General features: G+C 35.7%; 1 protein-coding gene and 1 non-coding gene across 2 annotated transcripts in view; one reads left to right on the forward strand and one right to left on the reverse strand.

The window, feature by feature from the left end:
- Positions 1 to 542: 542 nt before the first annotated feature.
- On the reverse strand, positions 543 to 615 carry Trnav-uac (transfer RNA valine (anticodon UAC)). The gene has a single exon. It is a non-coding gene; the product is annotated as a tRNA-Val (tRNA).
- Positions 616 to 731: 116 nt separating this feature from the next.
- The window catches only part of LOC123552817 (cleavage stimulation factor subunit 3-like), a 135,898-nt gene continuing 110,057 nt past the window's right edge, over positions 732 to 26,572 (forward strand). The window contains exons 1-10 of the mRNA XM_053540940.1: positions 732 to 867; positions 3,543 to 3,641; positions 4,518 to 4,613; positions 10,216 to 10,248; positions 12,731 to 12,828; positions 18,937 to 19,038; positions 19,606 to 19,732; positions 23,962 to 24,120; positions 24,573 to 24,654; positions 25,361 to 25,470. Of these exons, the coding sequence (XP_053396915.1) occupies positions 853 to 867; positions 3,543 to 3,641; positions 4,518 to 4,613; positions 10,216 to 10,248; positions 12,731 to 12,828; positions 18,937 to 19,038; positions 19,606 to 19,732; positions 23,962 to 24,120; positions 24,573 to 24,654; positions 25,361 to 25,470 (921 nt within the window). The 5' untranslated portion in view covers positions 732 to 852. The remainder of the gene's footprint in view (positions 868 to 3,542; positions 3,642 to 4,517; positions 4,614 to 10,215; positions 10,249 to 12,730; positions 12,829 to 18,936; positions 19,039 to 19,605; positions 19,733 to 23,961; positions 24,121 to 24,572; positions 24,655 to 25,360; positions 25,471 to 26,572) is intronic.

Raw genomic sequence — 26,572 nt, forward strand, 5'->3', positions numbered from 1 at the left:
TAAATATAAATTTAAATTATTTTCAGCAAATGTTAAGCCCTATTTTGATACCAACCATTGATAACAATTTGCAGAAATAAAAAAGTTACAGGTAAAAAACAGCATTTTGTGTCTGGGCTTATCATCAGTACCAGTATACAGTAAGTTTGACAGACAGAAATAATTGTTTGTTTTTCAACAGTATTTCAACAGTGGGCAGTTAACCAAACCAGTGTTCCTGGATTCTGTACCAGTACAAACCTGTTCTCTGCAAGTAACTGCCAACTTCCCCCACATGAGTCAGAGGTGGAGGACTAATGATTTCAGACACAATGTCGTTTATCAAATAGTCACGTAGAACATACGCCCCGCTCAAGGATCAAACTCACAACCCCGCGATCCTTAACAGAAATAATAGAATTAAATAAACATTTAAAACATTTTGTTCTACACAGATTTATAAAGACATGGTTTTAGTATAATTTACCTTTCGTTGTTTTGTCAACTGGTCAATTTTTAGTAAAAAAGTGTAAAAATTTCATGTTCAAAAGTGGAAAAAATACTGGTTCCGCTGGGGCTCGAACCCAGGACCTTCTGCGTGTAAAGCAGACGTGATAACCACTACACTACGGAACCCGTTGAATATTAGTGGTTTAGATAAATTATACAGCTGTTGTAGCATTACATTGGTTGTCGGGTCGCAACTGGGAACCAAAGTAATTTTGGAAAACTTCTGTTTTTATCCCTTTGAATTTATCGGCCATTTTAAAGAATCGTGTGTAGATGTTTATTTAATGCAGCAAAATACCATGTTATAGACAAAGATTTATTGTTTTATAACTAGGCATTGACTGAATAGTTATCTGCACAGCAATGTCATCTAATCAGGTGGGAAATTTTGATGATTAAAATATAGAATCTAGCCATGGCGTCGGTTAAATTTTAAAAAAAATTCGGCTTCTCATGTTTCAATTCAATCAAAGAGTAAATTTGGCAGTCAGTACGGGACTCGAACCCGGATTCCTCACAGCGCTTACAGGGCGAGTTCTGTACCATCTGTGCTTTTAGTAGTCTTACTCCTTTGGTTTATGGGGATGACCTCTTTTATGATCAGTGGCTAGTCAGAGTCTTGAGGTCCTGTTACGGACCTCTAGACAACCCGTACAGCGCTGTCTAGAGGTCTGGTAATCAATATGAATACTGAGAATGGTATTTACAAAGAGGATACTATATTTTATCTTTAAAAACTGGAGATGATTTCAAAAGTTTGCTCTTGTACTTTTCTCGTCGTTTTAAATATATTGTAAATGACAAGAAATATGAGTATTTATAATTATTTAGTCTTGGTGGGAAAATTAAGATTCAGTAAATAATAAAAAGCAATTTTGTTTGTTGTACTCGGAAGCTTTTATCAAATTCTTGTTTCAGGACTGATGAATTAAAATAATATTAAAACAATGCTCTCCGTAGTATTTAAAACATGGATTGTGTTCATGAATTGTTGAATTCGTTTTACTGCTTGAGTAAATAAGTAACTGTGACTACTGGAAATCACTGTTAAAATTTCATATTCAGTCTGCTGCAAACCCAAGTGAAAGCTAATAATAAATATATAATAAAAATATAAAAATGAAATGCCCATAATCTCTGTTTTCTTATTCGTTATTGATTATAACTAGCAGGCGCTTTGTCAGGGATAGCATATAACATAGACATTAGATATTTACAAAAAATATGATAACGTTATCGGCAGCTTTTTGACAACTAAGGCCTAAAAAAAAATTCTTTGTTTCCGGTAACATGCTAAAAAAAATTAGGGTAGGTAGGTTGGAAATTTTTTTTTTTTTTGATTTTGTTTTTAAAAAAGACTTCAGAAAATATTTTTATGTCAAAAAGTGAATACAAACCAGGGGGTTATGCCTTTAGAGCATCAGTAAGTTGATTTTTAACATCACTGAGCATAAAAAGTGCAGTTTTGCAATTTTTTGTTAAAAAGGTGAAAAAAATATTCTCCAAGGCCATAAAAACATTTAGGGTCAGGCCAAAAATTTAGGGTAGGTTGGGATACCGGAAACAAACAATTTTTTTTTTTTACGCCTAACTATAACTTTTACCAGCAAATACTTTGTAGGACCTACTTTAATATACACTTGTAATACAGTATATAATACGAACATGTACATTGATTACCAGACCCCTAGCCACTTCCTGTTTTATAGTTGTCATCCCGTATCTGCAATTTACTGTTAGGAAAACAAAGACAAAGTCATGAAATACTGGTCAGACTTACTTGCTCCCATAAATTAAACATTAATATTCATGTGGAAAGTTAGATAGGTTGAATTTAACACATAATTTTAAATAAGAGACTTAAATATTCGGAAATATGATGTGAACAGGTGCAAGAAGATATCTACCCCATGTGGACGCATTGGTAGAGAGGGCTAAGACGCTTTCCTACGGAGGTGAAGTCCTTGGTTCGATTCCTAGCTACTCCCATTGCGGTGTGTCCTTGGGCAAGGCACTTTATCACAATTGCCTCAGTTGACCAAGCTGTAAATGGGTACCAGCAATTGTCACAAATATTTTAAATGCGGAAAAACGGATATGATATTAAATGTATCTCTGCAATCAATTACCCACCATTAGCTTTTTAAAAATAAGCTCACTGGACAAAATTAATAATCTTGTTTTTATCATGGATAACAGAAATCTAGTAATGTTTTCTTTATGACATGTTTAGCAACTTACAAAAAATAGTTCTAGATGCAAATTGCCTGGATATAATGAAAAAAAAGCACAATAATGATAAAAAGATGTTATTTCATGGCATTCTTTCAAACGACCAGTGTTTTAGATAAAAAGCAAACTTACAAAGGATTAGGGTACACAAGTGCACATGTCCAACTCGGATAAACGGGCTTACTCAACTTTTACATTAGTGCTTGACACAGTAATACTGTAAATAAACCGATGGCGTGATTGTATTACGGTACATCTTTTATTCCAGAAACTGTATTGAGAAAACAGAAGTCACATAAAACTTGTGCTGAATAAGAGCACTCTCTGTAAATTTTAAAGCAATAGGAAGTCTGCAAATCCGACAAGATGATACAAGTCAAAAAAAATTTAATGAACAGAAATAAAACAAATTAAGCGGCAAACAAACAAAATTTTAATTTAGGCCTAACCAAGTGTTTGCAACTTGCTTATCCTAAAACTAGGCCAATGACTGAAATGTACACGCACAACTCCCGATGACATGTCCAATAAGCTTCAAAGACATGTACAGAGGTTACAGAGGGTAAACAGGTGTTAGAAGTGTTTCACAAGTAAACAGCTGCAAATGAGAAACATCTTCTTAACGGGTAGTATTAGGCTTTCTTTACCCGTTAAATGTGGTTCTCAAATAAGCAAACATATTCCTGATGTTTTCGAACGATTAAATGCAACTTAATTACTATTTCAAAATGTGTTAAATTTATCGCAGTGTTTAAAAAGATAACTCATGTCCTAATGAATGTATGTAAGATGATAAAATTATATATTTTTTATTGTTTTAGGAGGGTTTTATAGCTGACAAAGTAAAGAAAGCAGAAAAGAGAGTAGAGGTATCACCACATGACACAGAGGCATGGAGTGTGCTCATCAGAGATGCCCAGGTTTGTCTCAGTTGAATGTAATAGAATGGCTCAAACACATTGTATGTTTTCTAGGGATCTTTGCACTTTTTTAGACATCCAACTTCATTGACCTATTAAATGACATACATGTGCATAAAAGTGTTTGTCAACTGATTGTGAGTAAGTAACTCATCAGTTAGTACCTCTTGAACATCATTGGAATCCTTCATCTACCGTCTAATCAAACTCAAAATTATTGTTCACCTGTAAAATGTTTTTGTGTTTACTGTATGCCTGAATAAAGATTCATCGTGTACCTTTTTTGTACTCGGATACATCTTGAACATGTTGAATGCAATATAATATAGGAATATTAAAGAATTTCAAAAATGTTGCGTTCATGTGATCTACCACATTTAAATGTAGCTTGGTATTTCAGTTACGTTAGGGTGAATTCTTCAAGAAAATGCAGGGAAAAATTCAGAAAATGACATACTGTGTACATTTACTCACTGCTGCAATAGTGTAGTTGTAAATATAATTTTATCAGGATTAGGATTTTTTATCAGCAGTTTTGGAAAATATGATAGGGTTATTATTAAAAGTAAGATTGAAAACTTGTTTCATCATGTCATTTCCGGTTGAATATTTTTCCGTATCCAGTGCGGGTTAAATGTAGAGTTTTGTGTTTGTTAGTGGAATACATGCTGTATTTGAGCCAGAAATTTCTTAAGTATATAATAAATAAATATATTTTTCCAATTTCATATCTCATTCATTACCAGCTTTATAACCAGCCATTGAAACACTGTAGGCTCCTGCGTAACCTAGAGGTTTCCATTAGAAAAATGAAATATTCTGTTAGAAATGTTTCAGTACGATGGTAATCTATTAAGCAATGAATTTCTTATTTAGATTAAGTTGATAGAGCAAGCAAGACCTGTGTATGAGAGGTTGGTTTCACAGTTCAGCAATGCTGGTAGATACTGGAAAATCTACATAGAGCATGAGGTATGTGCTGTTGTTTATCTTGTTACTTATTTTATCTCAGGCAGGATACCCGTTTCCTTAATTTGCTTAATGACTCACATGGAAGGGGTGTCAGAGCAATGATTGTTTATGCAGTGTGACTTTGATTTTAGGCATTTTAAAGATGAAAAAACATACACAAATACCAGTGTGGAAACTTGGTTGTTCAGATCTGTTTTCATTGTTAATGAATAACAAACAAGAAAAAACTATATGCATTCATAGTTCTAATACTACATGTATTTATCAATATAAGATATTGCTCTGATATTTCTTTAAGTCATATAAAAACCTTGCCACCACCCTAGGTGTTGCTGTGTTGGTGAGAGAACGGTTAGATGATAATGTGCCTTGCTGACTATATATATCTGGATGGTTCACATTCAGATTGTATAGAGCTGGTGCACTGAATGTTTGAATGCTGGAGAGTATCACATTGCGTTTTAGTCAAGTATTTGCTGTAATTCATGTGCCCAGTATTGTTCAGTGTATTTCAGTATTTGAAAGCCAACTCATCTTGTCTTGAATCATTTTCATTTAAGAATAAATCATGGTTTAGAGTTTCTCTTTGGGTGTAGAATAAAGGGGCATGTTAAAGTGTGAGTAGATGGAATATATGAGCGTGTTAAGTGTGAGCAGGTGGAACACATGGACGTGTTTGAGAAGATAGAATACAAGGGCGTGTGAAAGTATGAGTAGGTGGAATACACGGGCATGGATGGAATACATGGATGTGTTCGAGTAGATGGAATACAGGGGCATGTTAAAAGTGTGCTTAGGTGGAATACATGGGCGTGTTAAGTGTGAGTAGGTGGAATACATGGGTGTGTGTGAGAAGATGGAATATAGGGGCGTGTTTAAAGTGTGAGTAGGTGGAATACATGAGCGTAGATTGAATTCATAGACATGCATGAGTAGGTGAAATACATAGGTGTGTTAGTGTGAGTACATTGAATAAGTGAGTGTGTTGAAGTGTTAGTAGGTGGAATACTTGGGGCGCGTTAAAGTATGAGTAGGAGGAAATACCTGAGCATTCTAAAATGTGAGTTGGTGGGAAACACGGGTGTGTTAGTGTGAGTAGATGGAATACATGAGCGTGGATGGAATTCATGGGCATGCACGAGTAGGTGGAATACATGGGCGTATTGAAGTGTGAGTAGGTTGAATACATGTGTGTTAGTGTGAGTACATGGAATATTTGAGTGTGTTGAAGTGTGAGTAGGTGGAATACCTTGGAGTGTTAAAGTATGAGTACGAGGAAATACCTGGGCATGTTAAAATGCGAGTTGGTGGGATACATGGGTGTGTTAGTGTGAGCAGATGGAATAAGTGAGTGTTGAAGTATGTGTAGGTGGAATACAGGGGCATGATAAAGTGTAAGTAGATGGAACAAATGGCTGTGGTAATGTGTGTGTAGATGGAATATATGAGTGTGTTAAAGCATTTGTAGGTGGAAGGCAAACTTTAAATATAACACTATAATATAACCCATACCTTTGGGATTGGGAATTTTAGCAGTGTTTGCTCAAAATTGGGAAAAATATGAGTATTATTTTGCAATAACTGAATATGATTGAAACATACATTCATTAATTCAAAGTACTAACAACATTGTCAGACTTCATAGGACAATTGCATTGGTCTGTAGATGACCCCTATAGTTTTGGGGGTTGGTAGGTCAAGGTCATAGTGACCTCTAGACTGGAAACAGTTTATGCTCAAAAATCAGAGAATGCTTTGACTGTCAGTATTCATAGGGTAGATTATCCCTGTTGTTCCTGAGATCAGTCAAAGGTCAAGGACACAGCATAAAAAATGACATGCTTACTTGCTGCTGAAAAGTCATCATTGAGGATATATACATGTGCCAACTAGTCAAGAACTAGGTCTAGTGATTGATAATTTGGTTAATGACGTAAATAAAGCATGGTCAGAATGTTTAAAAGTTCAGATAGAATACTAGCTAAGCTGGGGTAAGAACTAGGTCAGGTGAGCAGAGCAGTATAGAGCCATTTAATAGGGATCTCTTATTTCTCCTTATTATGTGACTGTTTTGTTCTTATTTGTGACTGTTTTCTTCTCCTTACATGCGACTGTTTTGTTCTTATTTGCAAGTGTTCTGTTTTGTTGGGCTATCTTTATGTGAAGGTTTTGGTCTCTTTCTTCTCCTTATATGTGACTGTGAGCTTAAAACATTACATGTAAAAATAAAATGCAGTTTGTAATAGTTATAGTATGTGTGAGAGTGTGTTACCAGGATATATCAGAGCTAGGGGTACATCGAGGGTATTTTTCTCTGCACATATCGTCGAGGCCGGTAGGCCGAGACAGATATGTGAAGAGAAAAATAACGAGATGTACCCCTAGCTCTGATATATCCTGGTAACACACGAGCACTACATATTATAACTGTTTTATCGCATAGTTTATCATTAAAATTTATATATTATTTTCATTTAAATTTGTTTATTATTATTTTTACTATTTTGATTCCCTTTCTGCGCCTCGCTGACTGAAACACTAAAACTTCTGTTTTAGAAAATGTGTTCCCCAGATAAAAGTACCCAACAAATTTCTGCATTGGTTTTAAATCTTTGCATTTCATTGGCCAGACATATTGTAAAACTTGTTGTTTTGTTTGTAAAAAAAATCAAAGAAAAAGAAACATTTGAGAAATCTCAGAATTTCATATATTTCATGTATTTCTGAATTTGGCAATAACTATCAAGTTTTTGAAATATTCTAGTTTATTTATTCTTTTACTTTATAAATGTAGGTGTTTGTGACAATTATTTCTCTGTGAATTGTAAATTGGAGCTAAAATCATCTTTTCTTTGAAAGGAAAAAAATATACTCCCTTGATAGGACCTCAATAGAGAAAAAGTGTTCCGATATATATCGGAACAGTTTTACTGTGCTGATATATATCGGAACACTTTTTTTCTTATGAAACTCTATAGAGATTTCCGTGTTGATATATATCGCAACAGTTTTGTAAGATATCAGCACAGTTTTGTAGTAATAATGTGTGTTACTATGTATAACATGCTGCAAAGATCAAAGGAAAATTGCCGCACTATGCGATAATGACAAGTTATTTGACAGTGTAGATTGACTGCAAAAAAAAATTATCCATGTAATTGTTAGCAGTTTGGTATAGTGCTTGTGAGACAATGTATTTGTGTCATCAGACATGTAGTTGTCGGAATATTGATTTACGAAAACAAATATTTGTGTAAGAGAGTGATCAAGTATATGTCACAGCATTGGAAACTTTTGGTAACACCTTGATGAATTTTTTTAGCAGAAATGATGTTTTCCATGCATGTTGCATCATTATTCATATCTATGCAAGACTTAACAAATAACTTCAGTTTTAACAAAAGTTTCCAAGCCTTGGGTGGTGTTATTTTTCAGCTTCGTGTAACAGTCGCGTTGTTTTTGCAAGAAAAATGGAGCACTTCAGGTGTCACAAATACAGGTGAAATTTACACAAGATTAAATAATAGAAAACAGGACATTGCACCTTTAACCTTTATACAGATACTCATAACCTGTAAAAATGCTTTAACTACAAATTATGTTTAAATACTTCTTACTTATATTATTTAAAACAAAAATATTCTAGCCTTATGATTGTCAAAACCTGGAGTAGTATTTATAGAAGTTCTGTCCTAATCAGGTATTATTGAACTACCCAGAAATGAAAATTAAATTTTTTTGCTATGAGCATAGCAGAAAAGTTTCAATAGAACTTTGGCTGTATAATCGGATTTTTATCTGACTGAAAAAAGGCAGTATTCAAATGAACACAAGTCCTTATTTCGAACCAAAGCTTATTTGAAGCAGCGGAAAATATTTAAGTCCTTTCAAATGATAAGAGATGATAGGGTTTGATTGTATAGACCATACAAAGATGAAACTGTCATACAATAACTTTGTTTTTCAAGATGGTCCATCACATTTAAGCAACATCTTATGATATTTGTGTCAAAATTTGATCCTTGCTGGTTTAGCTCAATTGGGAGAAGGATGTATGTTCTCCTTGACTATTTGATAAGACATTGTGTCTGAAATCATTTGTCCTCCGCCTCTGATCCATGTGGGGAAGTTGGTATTAACTTGCTGAAAAAAAGGTTTGTACTGGTATAGAATCCAGGAACACTGATTAGGTTTCATAACTGAAAATGTGTTACATTCTCAAACAAAATCCATTTCTGGACTAACGTTTAATTGACCACCAATAAAAGTGTTTGTTTTAATTGTGCTGTTGTAGGTGAATTTGTTGACAAAAAAACATAGAAAGTGTGCCCCTTTTTGTACATGGTTATGGCATGAAAAGATATTTTCAGTTTGGATCAGTTCTTTGATATCTTGCCTTAATTAAATTGAAAAGTCCAAACCAAACCAAAAATAATATATTAGCTACAGTGTCTGCAGAGTAGAAAATACTTTCAAACAGGTAATTTTCATATATTTATGTTACATGTTTAAAATCAGACAGGTAATTTTGATATAAAATCTTTTAATACTATGTTATTTATAAAATTAAGTTTACTGGTGAATGCTTTATTAATTTTGAAGTTTGTGAATCTTCAAAAAGAGATTGGATGCAAAAGCCTTTGTGTTGGATACTTGTTTAACTCTTGTATGAAATTTTTGTCCCCACTAAAAATGTTTTGAGGGACAGTTTGATTTGCTTTTGTCCATATGTCTGTCCTTCCGTTCATCTGTCCATCCTATTTGCATTGTGCATATATTAGTGTATTTGAATTAGAGTTGTCAGACATTATAGTTTTGATATTCAGCCATGTGAGGTTTTCCTTGGGATTTCACAAAGTAAGACCAGAGTTATGGCCCTGACTTGGTAAAAAAATGCATAAAGGACCTAAAAGTTTGTGTTGCATTTAAAGTGTTTGACCTAGAGTGATGAAAATATTTAGCCAGTAAACATTATAGGGATGTTATTCAGATGAAGTTGTGCACCAGGGGTTTTGTTTGGGATTTTAGTCAGTCAGAGCAGAGTTATAGCTCTTGACTTAGTCAAAAAGTATGCTTAAAGGATTTAAATGTTTGTCACACATCTCTCAAAAAGAATTTGATGTAGTCGTGAAACCTTGTAGGAATATTAGTTAGACTTACAGTTGTGCACCTTGGGTTTTTGTTGGGATTTTACTCCACAAGACTAAAGTAATGGCCCTTGACTTAGTTAAAAAAAACGTTTTAAAGGGCCTAAAAGTTTGTGACATGTATCTCAAAAAGTATTTGACCTAGAGGCATAAAACTTAATAGGGAGTCATGAAACTTAATAGGAATGTTATTCAGCACATGAAAGTGTGCACCTGGGGCTTTATTTGGGAGTTATTCTCCCCTCACCCTCAAACCCGAAGGTACTTAGTCTTTCATTGTCAGCAAGTAACATATGACAGTGCAGTGGCAGTAAGTAGGGGCACCGTCTAGTTTCATTGTAGTGTCGTCATTTTACTTTCACAAAAGTTGCATTTATTTTGTTCGAACATGATTGTCATCTCTGTTCTGTTATAGAGGTTTTTAATTTACACATTCTTGCTTTATCTCCTTTCAGTTGAAGTCGAAGAATTATGAAAGGGTTGAAAAGGTACTGTGGACCTGAAAGAGAGAAACAAATGTTACTGTATTGTCATTTGTTTGTTGAAATAAGTTTAAATAAAATAAGGTCACATTTTCATTCGCAATAGACTAATTACGCTACATTCATTTTTAGCTCACCTGAGCACAAAGTGCTCAAAGGTGAGCTTTTGTGATCGCCCTGTGTCCATCGTCGTCCGTCCATCGTCAACAATTTGACTGTTAACACTCTAGGGGTCACAATTTTGGCCCAATCTTAATGAAACTTGGTCAGAATGTTACCCTCAATTAAATCTTGGATGAGTTCAATATTGAGTCATCTGGGGTCAAAAACTAGGTCACCAGGTCAGATCAAAAGAAAAGCTTGTTAACACACTAGAGGTCACAATTTTTGCCCAATCTTAATGAAACTTGGTCAGAATGTTGCCCTCAATAAAATCTTGGACATGGGTCATCTGGGGTCAAAAACTAGGTCACCAGGTCAGATCAAAGGAAAAGCTTGTTAACACTGTAGTGGCCATATTTATGACCATACCTTAATGAACCTTGGTCAGAATGTAAATTTTGATGATCTATAGGTCAAGTTAAGATCTGGGTCAGGTGGGGTCAAAAACTAGGTCACTAGGTCAAATCAAAGGAAAAGCTTGTTAACACTGTAGTGGCCACATTTATGACCATACCTTAATGAAACTTCATCAGAATGTTAATCTTGATGATCTATAGGTCAAGTTCAAATTTGGGTCAGGTGGGGTCAAAAACTAGATCACTAGGTCAAATCAAAGGAAAAGCTTGTTAACACTCTAGAGGCCACATTTATGACTATATCTTTATGAAACTTAATCAGGATGTTAATCTTGATGATCTTTAGGTCAGGTTTGAATCTGGGTCATGTGGGGTCAAAAACTAGGTCACGAGGTCAGATCAAAGGAAAAGTTAGTTAACACTTTAGAGGCTACATCTATGACCATATGTTAATAAAACTTGGTCAAAATGTTGATCTTGATGATCTTTAGGTCAGTAGGTCAGGTGAGCGATACAGGGCCTTCATGGCCCTCTTGTTAAATAATGATAACAGACTTTACGTAATTACTTTTGAATGTTTATATCTTTTAATTGCTGTTAGTGTTATGTGCAGTGACAGAGGATTATGATCCGTAACCAAATAAATATCTTTTTTAGCTCACCTGTCACAAAGTGACAAGGTGAGCTTTTGTGATCGCGCGGTGTCCGTCGTCCGTCCGTGCGTCCGTAAACTTTTGCTTGTGACCACTCTAGAGGTCACATTTTTCATGGGATCTTTATGAAAGTTGGTCAGAATGTTCATCGTGATGATATCTAGGTCAAGTTCGAAACTGGGTCACTTGCCTTCAAAAACTAGGTCAGTAGGTCTAAAAATAGAAAAACCTTGTGACCTCTCTAGAGGCCAAATATTTCATAAGATCTTCATGGAAATTGGTCAGAATGTTTACCTTGATGATATCTAGGTCAAGTTCGAAACTGGGTCATGTAGGGTCAAAAACTAGGTCATTAGGTCTAAAAATAGAAAAACCTTGTGACCTCTCTAGAGGCCATATTTCTCAATGGATCTTCATGAAAATTGGTCAGAATGTTCACCTTGATGATATCTAGGTCAAGTTCGAAACTGGGTCACGTGCGGTCAAAAACTAGGTCAGTAGGTCTAAAAATAGGAAAACCTTGTGACCTCTCTAGAGGCGATATTTTTCAATGGATCTTCATGAAAATTGGTCAGAGTGTTTACCTTGAAGATATCTAGGTCAAGTTCGAAACTGGGTCACGTGGGGTTAAAAACTATGTCAGTAGATCTAAAAATAGAAAAACCTTGTGACCTCTCTAGAGGCCATATTTTTCATGAGATCTTCATGATTATTGGTCAGAATGTTCACCTTGATGTTATATAAGTCAGGTTCGAAACTGGGTCATGTGGGGTTAAAAACTAGGTCAGTAGGTCTAAAAATAGAAAAAACCTTGTGACCTCTCTAGAGGCCATATTTCTCAACGGATCTTCATGAAAATTGGTGAGAATGTTCAGCTTGATGATATCTAGGTCAGGTTTGTAACTGGGTCATGTGCGGTCAAAAACTAGGTCAGTAGGTCCAAAAATAGAAAAACCTTGTAACCTCTCTAGAGGCCATATTTTTCACGAGATCTTCATGAAAATTGGTGAGAATGTTCACCTTGATGATATCTAGGTCAAGTTTAAAAGTGGGTCACGTGCCTTCAAAAACTAGGCCATTAGGTCAAATAATAGAAAAACCTTGTGACCTCTCTAGAGGCCATATTTTTCACTAGGTCACTATGTCAAATAATAGAAATAATGACGTCATACTCAGTTGAACACTGGGTCATGTGGGGATAGGTGAGCGATTCAGGACCATCATGGTCCTCTTGTTACTTTTAATTGCTTACGTTTTCTGTGTAGCCATTTCCAGATAAATAAAATTTTCTCTCATGTGTATATGTTATATTTTCAGTTGTTCCAGCGCTGCTTGATCAAGATTCTCAATATAGACCTATGGAAGCTGTATATATCATATATCAAAGATACGAAGGGCAAACTTCCATCATACAGGTGTCAACCGGCATTTCAGTCATCATTTTGTTTTATTTAGAGTTTATCAAATAAAATTCATTGCCATGTTATTATGGAACATGCTTGTCTTGCCATCCCAGCATTGCCCAGTTGTATTGATAATGAATTAAGGGGCAGTTTTTAGCTCATTTGAGCCAAAGGCTTGGTCATAAAACTGACTAAATCAGCCATGTTTTTTAGATTACTTAAATTGGTTTTGACCTACTGCAAGGACATCCTTTGGTTAAAAATGGGGAAGTAGTTTGCCAAACTTGATTTACAGCAACTGTTTTGGAATAACATCATAACAGCTTCCTTTAATTTATGGATTTTCACCACCCTTACATTGACTTTTCTTACCTAGTGTTTTTATTGAAATGGTTTGCTTTTAGATGTTTTTAAGTACATGTAGTTCCCTTTGTATAAACATTCTCTAGTGAGCGATTAAGAGGTGTCTCCTGTTTAAATGTATTAGATATTTGTTTTACTGTTCTTGAGGCCAAGAGAACTTTAATGCCCCTTTTTGAAGAGGGGGAGTGGGGGTTATATTGTTTTGCTCATTGTTGGTCTGCAGGCCAGTCTGTTCTTCAGTAGACCATTTGGTTTCCAGTAAATAACTAGAGAATGCTTTGTTTCCAAATAGTCAAACTTGATAGGAAGATTGTCTGTGGTCAGTAGAAGATGGCCCAGTTTATTTTGGGGATCTGTAGGACAAAGGCCAAGGTCACAGTAGACCCTCCAAAGTCCCTGACAGGGCCTGTGCCCTTTAAACCTGTTGGGATCTGTAGCACCTTATCCCTGTCCTATTTTCAGGATTTTCACTTTGGCCATGTTATCAACCCTGTTTGGTGGTCATTGGTCAAAGGTCAAGGTAATAATGACCTCAGGACTGAATGCGGTTTCCTTTCAGTAACTGAAGATGTAAGCCTACAAATATCAAACTTGATATAATGATTGCTGAAAGATGGTCAGTAAATGACCCCTATTGTTTTTGGGTCAGTAGGTCAAGGATCAAGTTCACTATGACCACTAGAATGAAAATGGTTTCTGTTTAATAATTAAAGAACACTGATGATATCAGATGGCCAAAGGTCAAGGTCACAGCATTTAAAATTACATACCAACTTGTCTCTGAAAGGCCATCATGGGGGCTATATATTTTACAAACAGCTCTTGTTCAACATTTTGTTAATAAGATCTTCTTTGTTGTTTGTTTTTCAGAATATTGTTACTGAATGGATTTTCTTCAAAGTATCTTGGTTATACAAAAGAATTTATGGATAAAATGAGAAAAATACCAACATCACATTTTCATTTTGTAATCAGTTAATGTTGTTTTTAGCTCATCTGATTTTTTTTTTTTTTAGCTCACCTGAGCAATGCTCAGGTGAGTTTTTCTGATCGCTCGATGTCCGTCGTCCGTCGTCTGTCGTCCGTCGTCTGTCAACATTTAGCTTGTGTATGCGATAGAGGCTGTATTTTTCAATTAATCTTCATGAATATTGGTCAGAATGATAACCTTGATGAAATCTAGGCCGAGTTCGAAAATGGGTCATCTCGGGTCAAAAACTAGGTCACTAGGTCAAATCAAAGAAAAACCTTGTGTATGCGATAGAGGCTGTATTTTTCAATTAATCTTCATGAATATTGGTCAGAATGATAACTTTGATGAAATCTAGGCCGAGTTCGAAGATGGGTCATCTCGGGTCAAAAACTAGGTCACTAGGTCAAATCAAAGAAAAACCTTGTGTATGCGATATAGGTGGTATTTTTCAATTAATCTTCATGAATATTGGTCAGAATGATAACCTTGATGAAATCTAGGCCGAGTTCAAAAATTGGTCATCTGGGGTCAAAAACTAGGTCACTAGGTCAAATCAAAGAAAAACCTTGTGTATGCGATAGAGGCTGTATTTTTCAATTGATCTTCTAGAATTTTGGTCAGAATGATTGCCTTGATGAAATCTAGGACGAGTTCGAAAATGGGTCATCTCGGGTCAAAAACTAGGTCACTAGGTCAAATCAAAGAAAAACCTTGTGTATGCGATAGAGGCGGTATTTTTCAATTGATCTTCATGAATTTTGGTCAGAATGATTACCTTGATGAAATCTAGGCCAAGTTTGAAAATGGGTCATCTGGGGTCAAAAACTAGGTCACTAGGTCATATCACGTAAAAACCTTGTGTATGCGATAGAGGCTGTATTTTTCAATTGATCTTTATGAATTTTGGTCAGAATGATTGCCTTGATGAAATTTAGACCAAGTTCGAAAATGGGTCATCTTGGGTCAAAAACTAGGTCACTAGGTTAAATCAAAGAAAAACCTTGTGTATGCAATAGAGGCTGTATTTTTCAACTGATCTTCATGAAATTTAGCCAGAATGATTACCTTGATAAGATCTAGGCTGATTTCGAAAATGGGTCATCTGGGGTCAAAAACTAGGTCACTAGGTCAAATCGAAGAAAAACATTGTGTATGCAATAGAGGATGTATTTTTCAATTGATCTTCATGAAATTTGGGCAGAGTGATTGCCTTGATGAAAACTAGGTCGGTTTTGAATATGGGTTATCTGAGGTCAAAAACTAGGTCACTAGGTGAAATTAAAGAAAAATCTTGTGTATGTGATAGAGACTGTTTTTTTCAGTTGATATTTATGAAATTTGGTCAGGTTGATTGCCTTAATGAAATCTAGGTCGAATTTGAATATGGGTCATCTGAGGTAAAAAACTAGGTCACTTGGTCAAATCAAAGAAAAAACTTGTGTATGTGATAGAGGCTGTATTTTTCAGTTGATCTTCATGAATTTTGGTCAGAATGATTGCCTTGATAAAATCTAGGTCGAGTTTGAACATGGGTCATCTAGGGTCAAAAACTAGGTCATATCTAAGAAAATGCTTGTTTTATCGCAAGAGACCAATTTTTTGGTCCAATCTTAATGAAAATTGGTCAGAATATTTGTTTCCATGAAATCACTAGGTCAAACATGTTTTACACTGTTATGGAGTGTTTCTTAGGTGAGCGACCTAGGGCCATCTTGGCCCTCTTGTTTAAATGAGTTATCGTCATCACTTGATCGGCGTCGGCGTTGCCTGGTTAAGTTTTATGTTTAGGTCAGCTTTTCTCCTAAACTATCAAAGCTATTGCTTTAAAACTTGCAACACTTGTTCACCATCATAAGCTGACCATGTACAGCAAGAAACATAACTCTGTCCTGCTTTTTGCAAGACTTATGGCGCCTTTTGGACTTAGAAAATCATGGGTAGGACAATTTTTCTATTATACAAAAAAAAAATCAGATGAGCGTCAGCACCGGCAAGGCGGTGCTCTTGTTTATTGAAGTTATCTTGGAAACAGTTCCTTTACCTTTTGCCTTCTACAAAAGCTTCAGTAGTTAATATGCCTTTAATGTAATTATGGTTGACCTAAGCTGAGCAGTGTTCACATTCCTATATGTGCATGAAAGAAATATCAATAGCTCAATTATCCAAAATTGTGTTTTAAGATATCTACTCTAGGTCATGTGTAAAACAAGGTCACTGTGTTTAACAAGAATATGTATTTCTATCCTTATTTTAGAGATGTGAAACCAAAATTTGTAGTCCTGTTTGGCACCATATAACCTATACTGTGTTGGTGCGCCTTAAAACCCAAATAAATTATTTTTGAAGCATTGAAGCTAAAGCAGTTGAGTGTAACGATGTTAAAAAAAATTCAATGTTACATGTTCTCGGCAGCCTGATATTTTCTTTAACGCCATTGATGTGTATACTCATTAGCTCGACTATTCAAAGAATAGTCTAGCTATTCTACTCACCCTGGCATCGGCGTCGGCGTCACACCTTGGTTAAGTTTTTGCATGCAAGTACATACAGCCATCAATTAAAGGCATATAGCTTTGAAACTTATTTTTTCTTTTTCTAGGTCAATAACCAACCTCTCTGGGTCAAGTCCCATAACTCTGACATGTATTTTGAGCAAATTATGCCCCCTTTTGGACTTAGAAAATTTTGGTTAAAGTTTTACATGCAAGTTACTATCTCCAAAACTAATGCAGATATTGATTTGAAACTTCACATGTGTCTTCGGGGTTATAAATCTAGTTGATAGCAGCAAGTCCCATAACTCTGACTTTCATTTTGGCCAAATTATGCCCCCTTTTGGACTTAGAAAATTCTGGTTAAAGTTTTGCGTGCAAGTACATGCAGCTATTTCTAAAAGGCATATAGATTTGAAACTTATTTTTTCTTTTTCTAGATCAATTACCAACCTCATTGGGTCAAGACCCATAACTCTGACATGTATTTTGAGCAAATTATGCCCCCTTTTAGACTTAGAAAATTTTGGTTAAAGTTTTACATGCAAGTTACTATCTCCAAAACTAATGCAGATATTGATTTGAAACTTCACATGTGTCTTCGGGGTTATAAACTAGTTGATAGCAGCAAGTCCCATAACTCTGACTTCATTTTGGCCAAATTATGCCCCCTTTTGGACTTAGAAAATTCTGGTTAAAGTTTTGCGTGCAAGTACATACAGCTATTCTAAAAGGCATATAGATTTGAAACTTATTTTTTCTTTTTCTAGATCAATTACCAACCTCATTGGGTCAAGACCCATAACTCTGACATGTATTTTGAGCAAATTATGCCCCCTTTTAGACTTAGAAAATTTTGGTTAAAGTTTTACATGCATGTTATTATCTCCAAAACTAATGCAGATATTGATTTGAAACTTCACATGTGTCTTCGGGGTTATAAAACTAGTTGATAGCAGCAAGTCCCATAACTCTGACCTTCATTTTGGCCAAATTATGCCCCCTTTTGGACTTAGAAAATTCTGGTTAAAGTTTTGCGTGCAAGTACATACAGCTACTTCTAAAAGGCATATAGATTTGAAACTTATTTTTTCTTTTTCTAGATCAATTACCAACCTCATTGGGTCAAGACTCATAACTCTGACATGTATTTTGAGCAAATTATGCCCCCTTTTGGACTTAGAAAATTTTGGTTAAAGTTTTACATGCAAGTTACTATCTCCAAAACTAATGCAGATATTGATTTGAAACTTCACATGTGTCTTCGGGGTTATAAATCTAGTTTATAGCAGCAAGTCCCATAACTGATATGCATTTTGGTCAAATTATTCCCCCTTTTGAACTTAAAACTCTTTTGATATTTAACCTTTTTGGGTAATATTTTCCTGCTTCTGGGATAATATTTTGAATAGTCGAGCTTGGCTGTCTTACGGACAGCTCTTGTTTTTCTATTATAATTGTCTAGTAATAATTTTTAAATGAATTTACAATTTTGAATTGTCTGGAAGGCAATACATGTAGATGTAGTTTTATGCTGGAGTTTTGTCTTAGATTTTATTTTAAGATGATTGTAATTTATTTTTATACAGAGAGATTGTGGATTGTAATTTGAATGAGATTTTTGTTTGTTTGGTGTAATTGAAATAAATATTTCAATTGACATGTACATGTTTACATGATATTTGAATGCTCTATCACAGTCTTTCTTTCCTCTCTGTCCTATCTCTCTGTCTATCACTCACAATTTATACAGGTAGGTATTGAAAATTGTTCCCAGTTTACATTCTGATCCTTCAGTAAACGTTAATGGTCAACAGTGTTACCTGAAGTTATTATATCACATTCAAATACATAGAGGATATTTGTTTGTTTCAGTGTATGATTGAAATACCTTGCACGACTGAACACCAGGCCCCGTGTTCACAAAACATTTTTTTGTCTCAGCTGAGTTTGAGTTTGAAATTTTAATACCAATTTTACTCAAACTTTAAGGTTAAATTCCAACTGAGACTGACCATCATTACTGAATAGTCTCTTGAAATTTGTTATTAACTTAAAACTTAGTTTTAATCATGTCATTTAGATTATTAAATGACAAATAAAATTTCATATGTCCACCTTGAGAAGTAAAAGTAGCTTATTTCATTTTAAAGGAAAATTATTGTCGAACGTTTCTTTGACCAATAATGAAAAAAGTTAAACAGGAGAAAAAAATTATTAAGAACAGGTTTCTATAATTCTTTTTTGTTTGTCATAAATGGTGCATAAAATATGTTATATGTTGTTATACAGGGAAAAGATGGCTCAAGCTTATGACTTTGCCCTGGACAAGATGGGGATGGACATCATGTCTCATTCTATATGGCATGACTACATCACATTCCTCAAGTCTGTGTAAGTTCTTTTATTGTATTCTTAATGAACACCGTGTCTCATTCTTTATTGTACAACCTCATTCCTTAAGTCAGTGTATGTCCTCTAATGTATTCTTGATGAACGAGCACACATTTATGGATCGTGGAGTAACGAGTTCGATTCCCGGGCTGGGCGTATGTTCTCCATGACGATTTGATAAAAGACACTTTGTCTGAAATCATTCGTCCTCCACCTCTGATAATTCATGTGTGGAAGTTGTTAGTTACTTGCGGAGAACAGGTTTGTACTGGTACAGAATTTAGGAACACTGGTTAGGTTAACTGCCCACTGTTACATGACTGAAATACAGTTGAATCATGGCTTTAAACTCAAAACAAACAAACTTGTTCTGTATGGCACAGCTACACCACAATCCTTGTGTCTTTGTAAGACCTTTTATTTCCTTGGTGATTATCATACCTTGTTCTATATGGCATAACAGCATCACTTGGGATGTAATTGACTGCAGATTTTATATCATTGTTGAAATGGAGTCATTCCTATAACAGAGCAACTGATTGCAACTGAATGGTTTTGGTATTTCAGTGATGCAGTAGGATCGTATGCAGAGAATCAACGTATCACAGCAGTACGGAAGGTGTTTCAGAGAGGTGTTGTCAACCCGATGATCAACATTGAAGCATTGTGGAAAGATTATGGTACATATGAAAATGTAAGCAAATGAAATATTGAGTTTTTAGCTCATCTGATTTTTTGAAAAAAAATGATGAGTTATTGTCATCACTTGAGCGGTTGTCGGCGTCGGCGTCTGTGTCGGCGTTGCCTGGTTAAGTTTTATGTTTAGGTCAACTTTTCTCCTAAACTATCAAAGCTATTGCTTTGAAACTTGGAATACTTGTTCACCATCATAAGCTAACCCTGTATAGCAAGAAACATAACTCCATCTTGATTTTTGCAAGATTTATGGCCCCTTTTGTACTTAGAAAATATCAGATTTCTTGGTTAAGTTTTATGTTTAGGTCAACTTTTCTCCTAAACTATCAAAGCTATTGCTTTGAAACTTGGAATACTTGTTCACCATCATAAGCAGACCCTGTACATCAAGAAACTTAATTCCATCTTGCTTTTTGCAAGAATTATTGCCCCTTTTGGACTTAGAAAATCAGTTTTCTTGGTTAAGTTTTATGTTTAGGTCAGCTTTTCTCCTAAACTGTCAAAGCTATTGCTTTAAAACTTGCAACACTTGTTCATCATCATAAGTTGACCCTGTAAAGCAAGAAACATAACTCCATCCTGCTTTTTGCAAGATTTATGGCCCCTTTTGGACTTAGAAAATATCAGATTTCTTGGTTAAGTTTTATGTTTAGGTCAACTTTTTCTCTTAAACTATCAAAGCTATTGCTTTGAAACTTGCAACACTTGTTCACCATCATAAGCTGACCCTGTACAGCAAGCAACATAACTCCATCCTGCTTTTTGCAATAATTATTGCCCCTTTTGGACTTAGAAAGTCATTTTCTTGCTTGAGTGTTATGTTTAAGTCCACTTTTCTCATAAACTATCAAACCTATTGCTTTAAAACTTGCAACAGTTTTTCACCATCATATGTGGCCACTGAACATCAAGAAACATAACTCTATCCTGCTTTTTGCAAGAATGATGCCCCTTTTTAGACTTAGAAAATCATGGGTAGGACAATATTTCTATTACACAAAAAAAAATCAGATGAGCGTCAGCACCCGCAAGGCGGTGCTCTTGTTTTATTGCAGCCTGGGTCAAAGACCCAGCACATATATCTTAGCAAAATTGTTTCACTTAGCCTGTGAGTCAAAGGTAACAGTCACACTTGAAAGTCAGTAGACCATTTGGTTTCCAGTCAATAAGTAGAGAAAGCTTGGTCTCATAACACTGGAACTTAGTAAGATGATTACCTGTGGTCAGTAGTAGGTTCCTTTATTGGGGATAATACGTCAGAGGTCAAGGTCGTAGTTATCTCTAGACTTAAGAAGAATTCCGCTCAGTAACTATTGAACTCTTAGACCTACAGCTTTCTAACATGTAGATGATTGCCTTGGTCAGTAGTAGGTCAATAGTCAAGGTCACATTGGCCTTGAAACTGAAAAAAGGCTTCCACTCAATAAGTCAAGAATGCTTTTTGGTACAGTCTTTGAACTTCATGGCTGTGGTCAGCAGATGACCTGTGTTGTTTTGGGGTTGAGTAAATTGAAGGTTGCCTCGAGACAGGAAACGGTTTCTGCCCAGTTAGTAAAGAATGCTTTGGCCTACTGCACACAAGCTTCACATTTTGATTGCGTCAGCTTTCCTTGTAGACACCTTCATTACTATTCTCATGTAGTTCATATCTTGGTTATTGCTCATCATAACTACATGAAACTTCTTTTGTGTCTTCCCCATGATAATACCAACCACATCACATAGGAGACCATATTTCTTACTACAGTTTTAATTAAATTGTGCCTTTTTTTTGTACTAAGCCGTATTTATGTCCCATTTTGAAGAATGGAAGATATATTGTTTTGCTTAATTTCTGTTGTCCGTCCTTCCGTTACAGTCAGACTGTCTGTCAGTAGACCATTTGGTTTCCAGTCAATAACTAGAGAATGTTTTATCTTGCATTAGTCAAATTTCATTAATCAAATGTCAAGGTTACAGTGACCTTTAGATTGAAAAAGGTACGGTAGTCAGACTTCAGGACCATTGCCTTTGGTCAATAGGTGATCCCTAAAGTGTTTAGGGTTTGGGCAAAGGTCAAGGCCACAGTGACCTATAGACTTGAAAAGGTTTCTGCTCAAGAACAAAAGAATGCTTTCGCTTGCAGTTGTCAAACTTTGTAGAATGATTGCCCATGACAAGTATGTCCCTTATTGCTGTAGGAGTTGTTAGGTCAAAGTTCAAGTCCACAATAACTTAGAGACTTAAGTTTCTGCTCAATGACTAAAGAAAGCATAAAAATGAATTTCCTGTGGTTAGTAGATGACATTAATTGTTTTTGGTGGTCAGTAGGTCAAAAGTCAAGGTCACAGTGACCTCTAGGCTGAATGTAGTTTCTGCTCAATAATCAAAGAAGCCTTTGGCTGTCAATCTTCATAGGATGGTTGTCTGTACTCAGTAATGACCCCTGATGTTTTGAGGTCAAAGGTCAAGGTCACAGCTGCAAAATTAAATACCCAGTTGCCTCCGGTGAAAAGTCATGGAGGCATATGTTTTACAAACAGCTCTTGTTTTCATTTTTGTTTCAACAGTATTTATGTCTCCTGGGATTTATGTCTCCCCCAGGAGACATATTGTTTTTGCCCTGTCCGTCCTTCCGTCCGTCCGTACGTCACACTTCATTTCCGAGCAATAACTGGAGACCCATTTGACCTAGAATTTTCAAACTTAATAGGGTTGTAGGGCTGCTGGAGTAGACGACCCCTATTGTTTTTGGGGTCACTACATCAAAGGTCAAGGTCACAGGGGCCTAAACATTGAAAACCATTTCCGATCAATAACTAGAGAACCACTTGACCCAGAATGTTGAAACTTCATAGGATGATTGGTCATGAAGAGTAGATGACCCCTATCGATTTTGGGGTCACTCCGCCAAAGGTCAAGGTCACAGGGGCCTGAACATTGAAAACCATTTCCAATCAATAACTAGAGAACCACTTGACCCCAAATGTTGAAACTTCATAGGATGATTGGTCATGCAGAGTAGATGAACCCTAACGATTTTAGGGTCACTCTGTTAAAGGTCAAGGCCACAGGGGCCTGAACATGGAAAACCATTTCCAGTCAATAACTTGAGAACCTCTCGACCCAGAATGTTGAAACTTCATAGGATGATTGTTCATGCAGAGTAAATGACCCTTATTGTTTTTGGGGTCACTCCGTTAAAGGTCAAGGTCACAGGGGCCTGAACATTGATAACCAGTTCCAATCAGTAACTTGAGAACCACTTGACCCAGAATGTTGAAACTTCATAGGATGATTGAACATGCAGAGTAGATGACCCCTATTGATTTTGGGGTCAGTCTAATAAAGGTCAAGGTCACAGTGGCCTGTTCATGTAAAATTATTTTTTGGAAACAACTTGAGAACCACTTGACCTACAATGTTAAAACTTAATAGGATGATTGGACATGCAGAGTAGATGACCCCTATTTATTTTGAGGTCACTTGATCAAAGGTCAAGGTCACAGGAGCCTGAACAGTGACTTGAGAACCACTAGGCCACTAGTGTTGAAATTTAGCGGAATGACTGGACATGCCAAATAGATGATCCCTATTGCAGCCAACCATCAGTGTCTCTTTGACTTTCGCTCCTGACCCCTATTGACTTCGTGCCTATAGGACTTTGCATTGGGGGAGACATGCGCTTTTTTACAAAAGCATTTTCTAGTTCATTCATGATTATCACGGAGTTAGTATCTCACATCACAACTTCACTCACTTTTTTGCCATGATAATACTGGTGGAGTGACATAGGTTCCATAGCTGTTGCTTTCATTTTAATGGAATTATATCTGTTTGTCAAGCCCACTTGCAGCGAGCTCCACAAAGTTATCACAATGGATGTTCTAGTATCATGTGCATATGTTAGTGCAAGTGTCCATCCAATTTTGTCTGGACAATAACTTTTGACATGCATAGAGCAATCTTCTTATATATTAGGAGTAAATATTACCCTCATGGAGATGGAGTATTGTGAGCAAAGTCAGTTTGTAATCTCATAAAATGTACATAATAATTCGAGGGCTTAGAGCGAATTTTGTCTATCTGTATATAGAAATAGAATCGGATAGAATAGTTTCGCTCTCAACCCTCCTTAAATCTTACAGTGAATATAGATATGGCATAAAGTATTTAGTACTTTGAAGAAACAGACTAAAACATTGTACATATGCCAATATAACATAAAAATTTATGTTTCATTACCAGAGTATAAATCCACTGATAGCCAAGAAGATGATAGAAGATAGAGGAAGGGACTACATGAACGCTAGACGTGTGTCAAAGGAATACGAGGTTGTTACCAGGGGTCTTAACAGAAACCTCCCTTCTGTCCATCCCACAAATTCACCTGAGGAAGCTACACAGGTAAGTTGAAGTTATCATTATATCTCCCCATGTATAGGAAGATATATTGATTATTGTTCGTCTGTCACAAAAGTTTTCTAGGATAGCTTGCGTATGAAAAGAATTGAAACAATTGTTTTACCCTTGCATGATTTAAGAGGAGACGTACAAGTCCGAACACTTGGTTTTGTTGCATCTCTGATTTTCCACAAGTATAAAAGTTTTTTAATCCATATAACATATTTTTATTTTTATGTTAATGATATGTGAAACCAAAATTTTAGTCCTGTTTCATGCCTTGTAAGCTGTACTGTGTTAGCGCACTGTAAACTCAAATCCACAACAAAATTTTGTTCAGACTACTTTTCTAAAATTACAGTGACATATCAATCAAACTATAGAAATGCTAGCATTTTTGAAGTCCGAAAGTAATTACATAAAATACGCCTACATACTATTTCTAATATTTACAGGTTGAATTATGGAAGAAGTATATTGCCTGGGAAAAGAGTAACCCTCTCAGAACAGAAGACCAGGCTCTCATCACAAAAAGGGGTGGGTACTTGTATTAAATACCATTGAAATTTGTAACACAAACTTTAAAAAAAATTAAACACCTTTTTAGATTGTTAGAAACATGTGAACGTTGAATGTTTGTCTGCCATCTGTCTGACAAATCTAGGTCTACTGTGCAGAATTCTTGTTGCCACGGCAATCGACAGGGACAAACTTTAAAAATCTTTTCCATTGAAACTTCTGGTCTGATTTCTAAATGATTTCACAGAAATGTTACTTAGGTGACACTTCCAAATTCCTTTAGATCATTCTAGTTTCTCTCTATATCACTATGGAAAACTTTGAAATTCTTCTCTGGATCCATGAGCTGAGTGTTAAAATAATTTCACAGCAGTATTCCTTGGATGACACTACCAAATTCATTGTTTCATTTAAAAGCATGGCCACTAGGGGAGGGGGGCCGGGCTAGTTTTCCCTATTTGTCCCTACAAAAAAATACTACTTTATTCTTTCAGTTTCTTTTATCTTGTGTTTCTTGAGGAAGTTTTATAGCGCTTACAGCCCAAGTCAGGGTAATATGAAAGTTTGTTTAGACTTGCATTGTCAGCAAGTAACATGTAACTGTATAGTGACAAGTAGTGGAAGTGTCAGTGTCTAATGGACACACATCTAGTTTCCAAAGCAATCTATAGTTTTATCTATCGTTAAGTTTGTCTTAAACTTCAGTCAATTTTTATATTTTCAGTTATGTTTGCATATGAACAGTCACTTCTTTGTTTGGCATATCACCCTGATGTATGGATAGAGGCAGCCAACTATTTAGAACAGTCCAGCAAAATATTGACAGAAAAAGGAGTAAGTTTTATAGTGTTGTATGTACAAGCAGAATTTTTTGCGAGGGTTTAATTTTTGCTAACCTCAACTTAGAATTATGTTTCCCATAGATGGGGGAGACATATTGTTTTTGCCTTCTGTCTGTCCATCCATCCGCATTAAGCTTGTCCAGCGTTCACAGGTCAAACTGCTGGCTGGATTTTGACGAACTTAAAATGAGTGGTCAGTACCAAGCCTAGTTGTGCATATCACCGGCATGTTCCGCTTCGCTGCAGAAAATGGCCGCAAAAGCTAAAAACCTTGTCTTGCTTTCACAGGTGAAACTGCTGTCCGGATTTCGACGAAACTTCACAGGAGTGATCAGTACCAAGCCTTGTTGTGCATATCACCAACACATTCCACTTCGCTGCACAAAATGGCCGCCAAAGCTAAAAATAGGAAAATCTTGTCCGGTTTTCACAGATCAAACTGCTGGCTGGATTTCGACGAAATTTCACAGGGGTGATCAGTACCAATCCCAGCAGTGCATACCAACAAACATGCCCCTCTTCCATTCTTAGAAGACATAGGGGGGAGACATACGTTTTTGGGACAAAAACACTTTGTAGTTTTAGGTTAATTTTGATGCATTTTCACGATATCTCTGTCATTACAGAAGGAATTTGAATCAAACTTAAACAATTGTTCAACATCATCACTCACAACATACAACTCAAGAGTCAAAACTCTTTCCCCTTTTTACATAAAATTTCAGATTAAAGTTCTGATGCACTTTCACTCTATATCTGTTATTACCAAATGGATTTGATTAAGACTTTAAGTACCATATTATGAACAAGCCTCCTTTTTACTTGAAATTTCAGGTTAAAGTTTTGGTGCACTTTTCACTATCTGTTATTACTAAACTGATTTGATTCAAACTTAAAATAGTTGTACCACATCATCAGTCACATCATTTGACACAAGGGTCATTACGCTTTCACCAATATATCATGAATTATGCCTCCTTTTTTTTTACTTAGAATTTCAGGTAAATGTTGGTGCACTTTCGTTATATCTTTGTTATTACTTAATGAATTTGATTCCAACTTAAACTAATTCTTCCAAATCATAGTCCTCATCA

Source organism: Mercenaria mercenaria, chromosome 4, assembly GCF_021730395.1.
Source record: "Mercenaria mercenaria strain notata chromosome 4, MADL_Memer_1, whole genome shotgun sequence".
NCBI classification, from domain to species: Eukaryota; Metazoa; Mollusca; class Bivalvia; order Venerida; family Veneridae; genus Mercenaria; species Mercenaria mercenaria.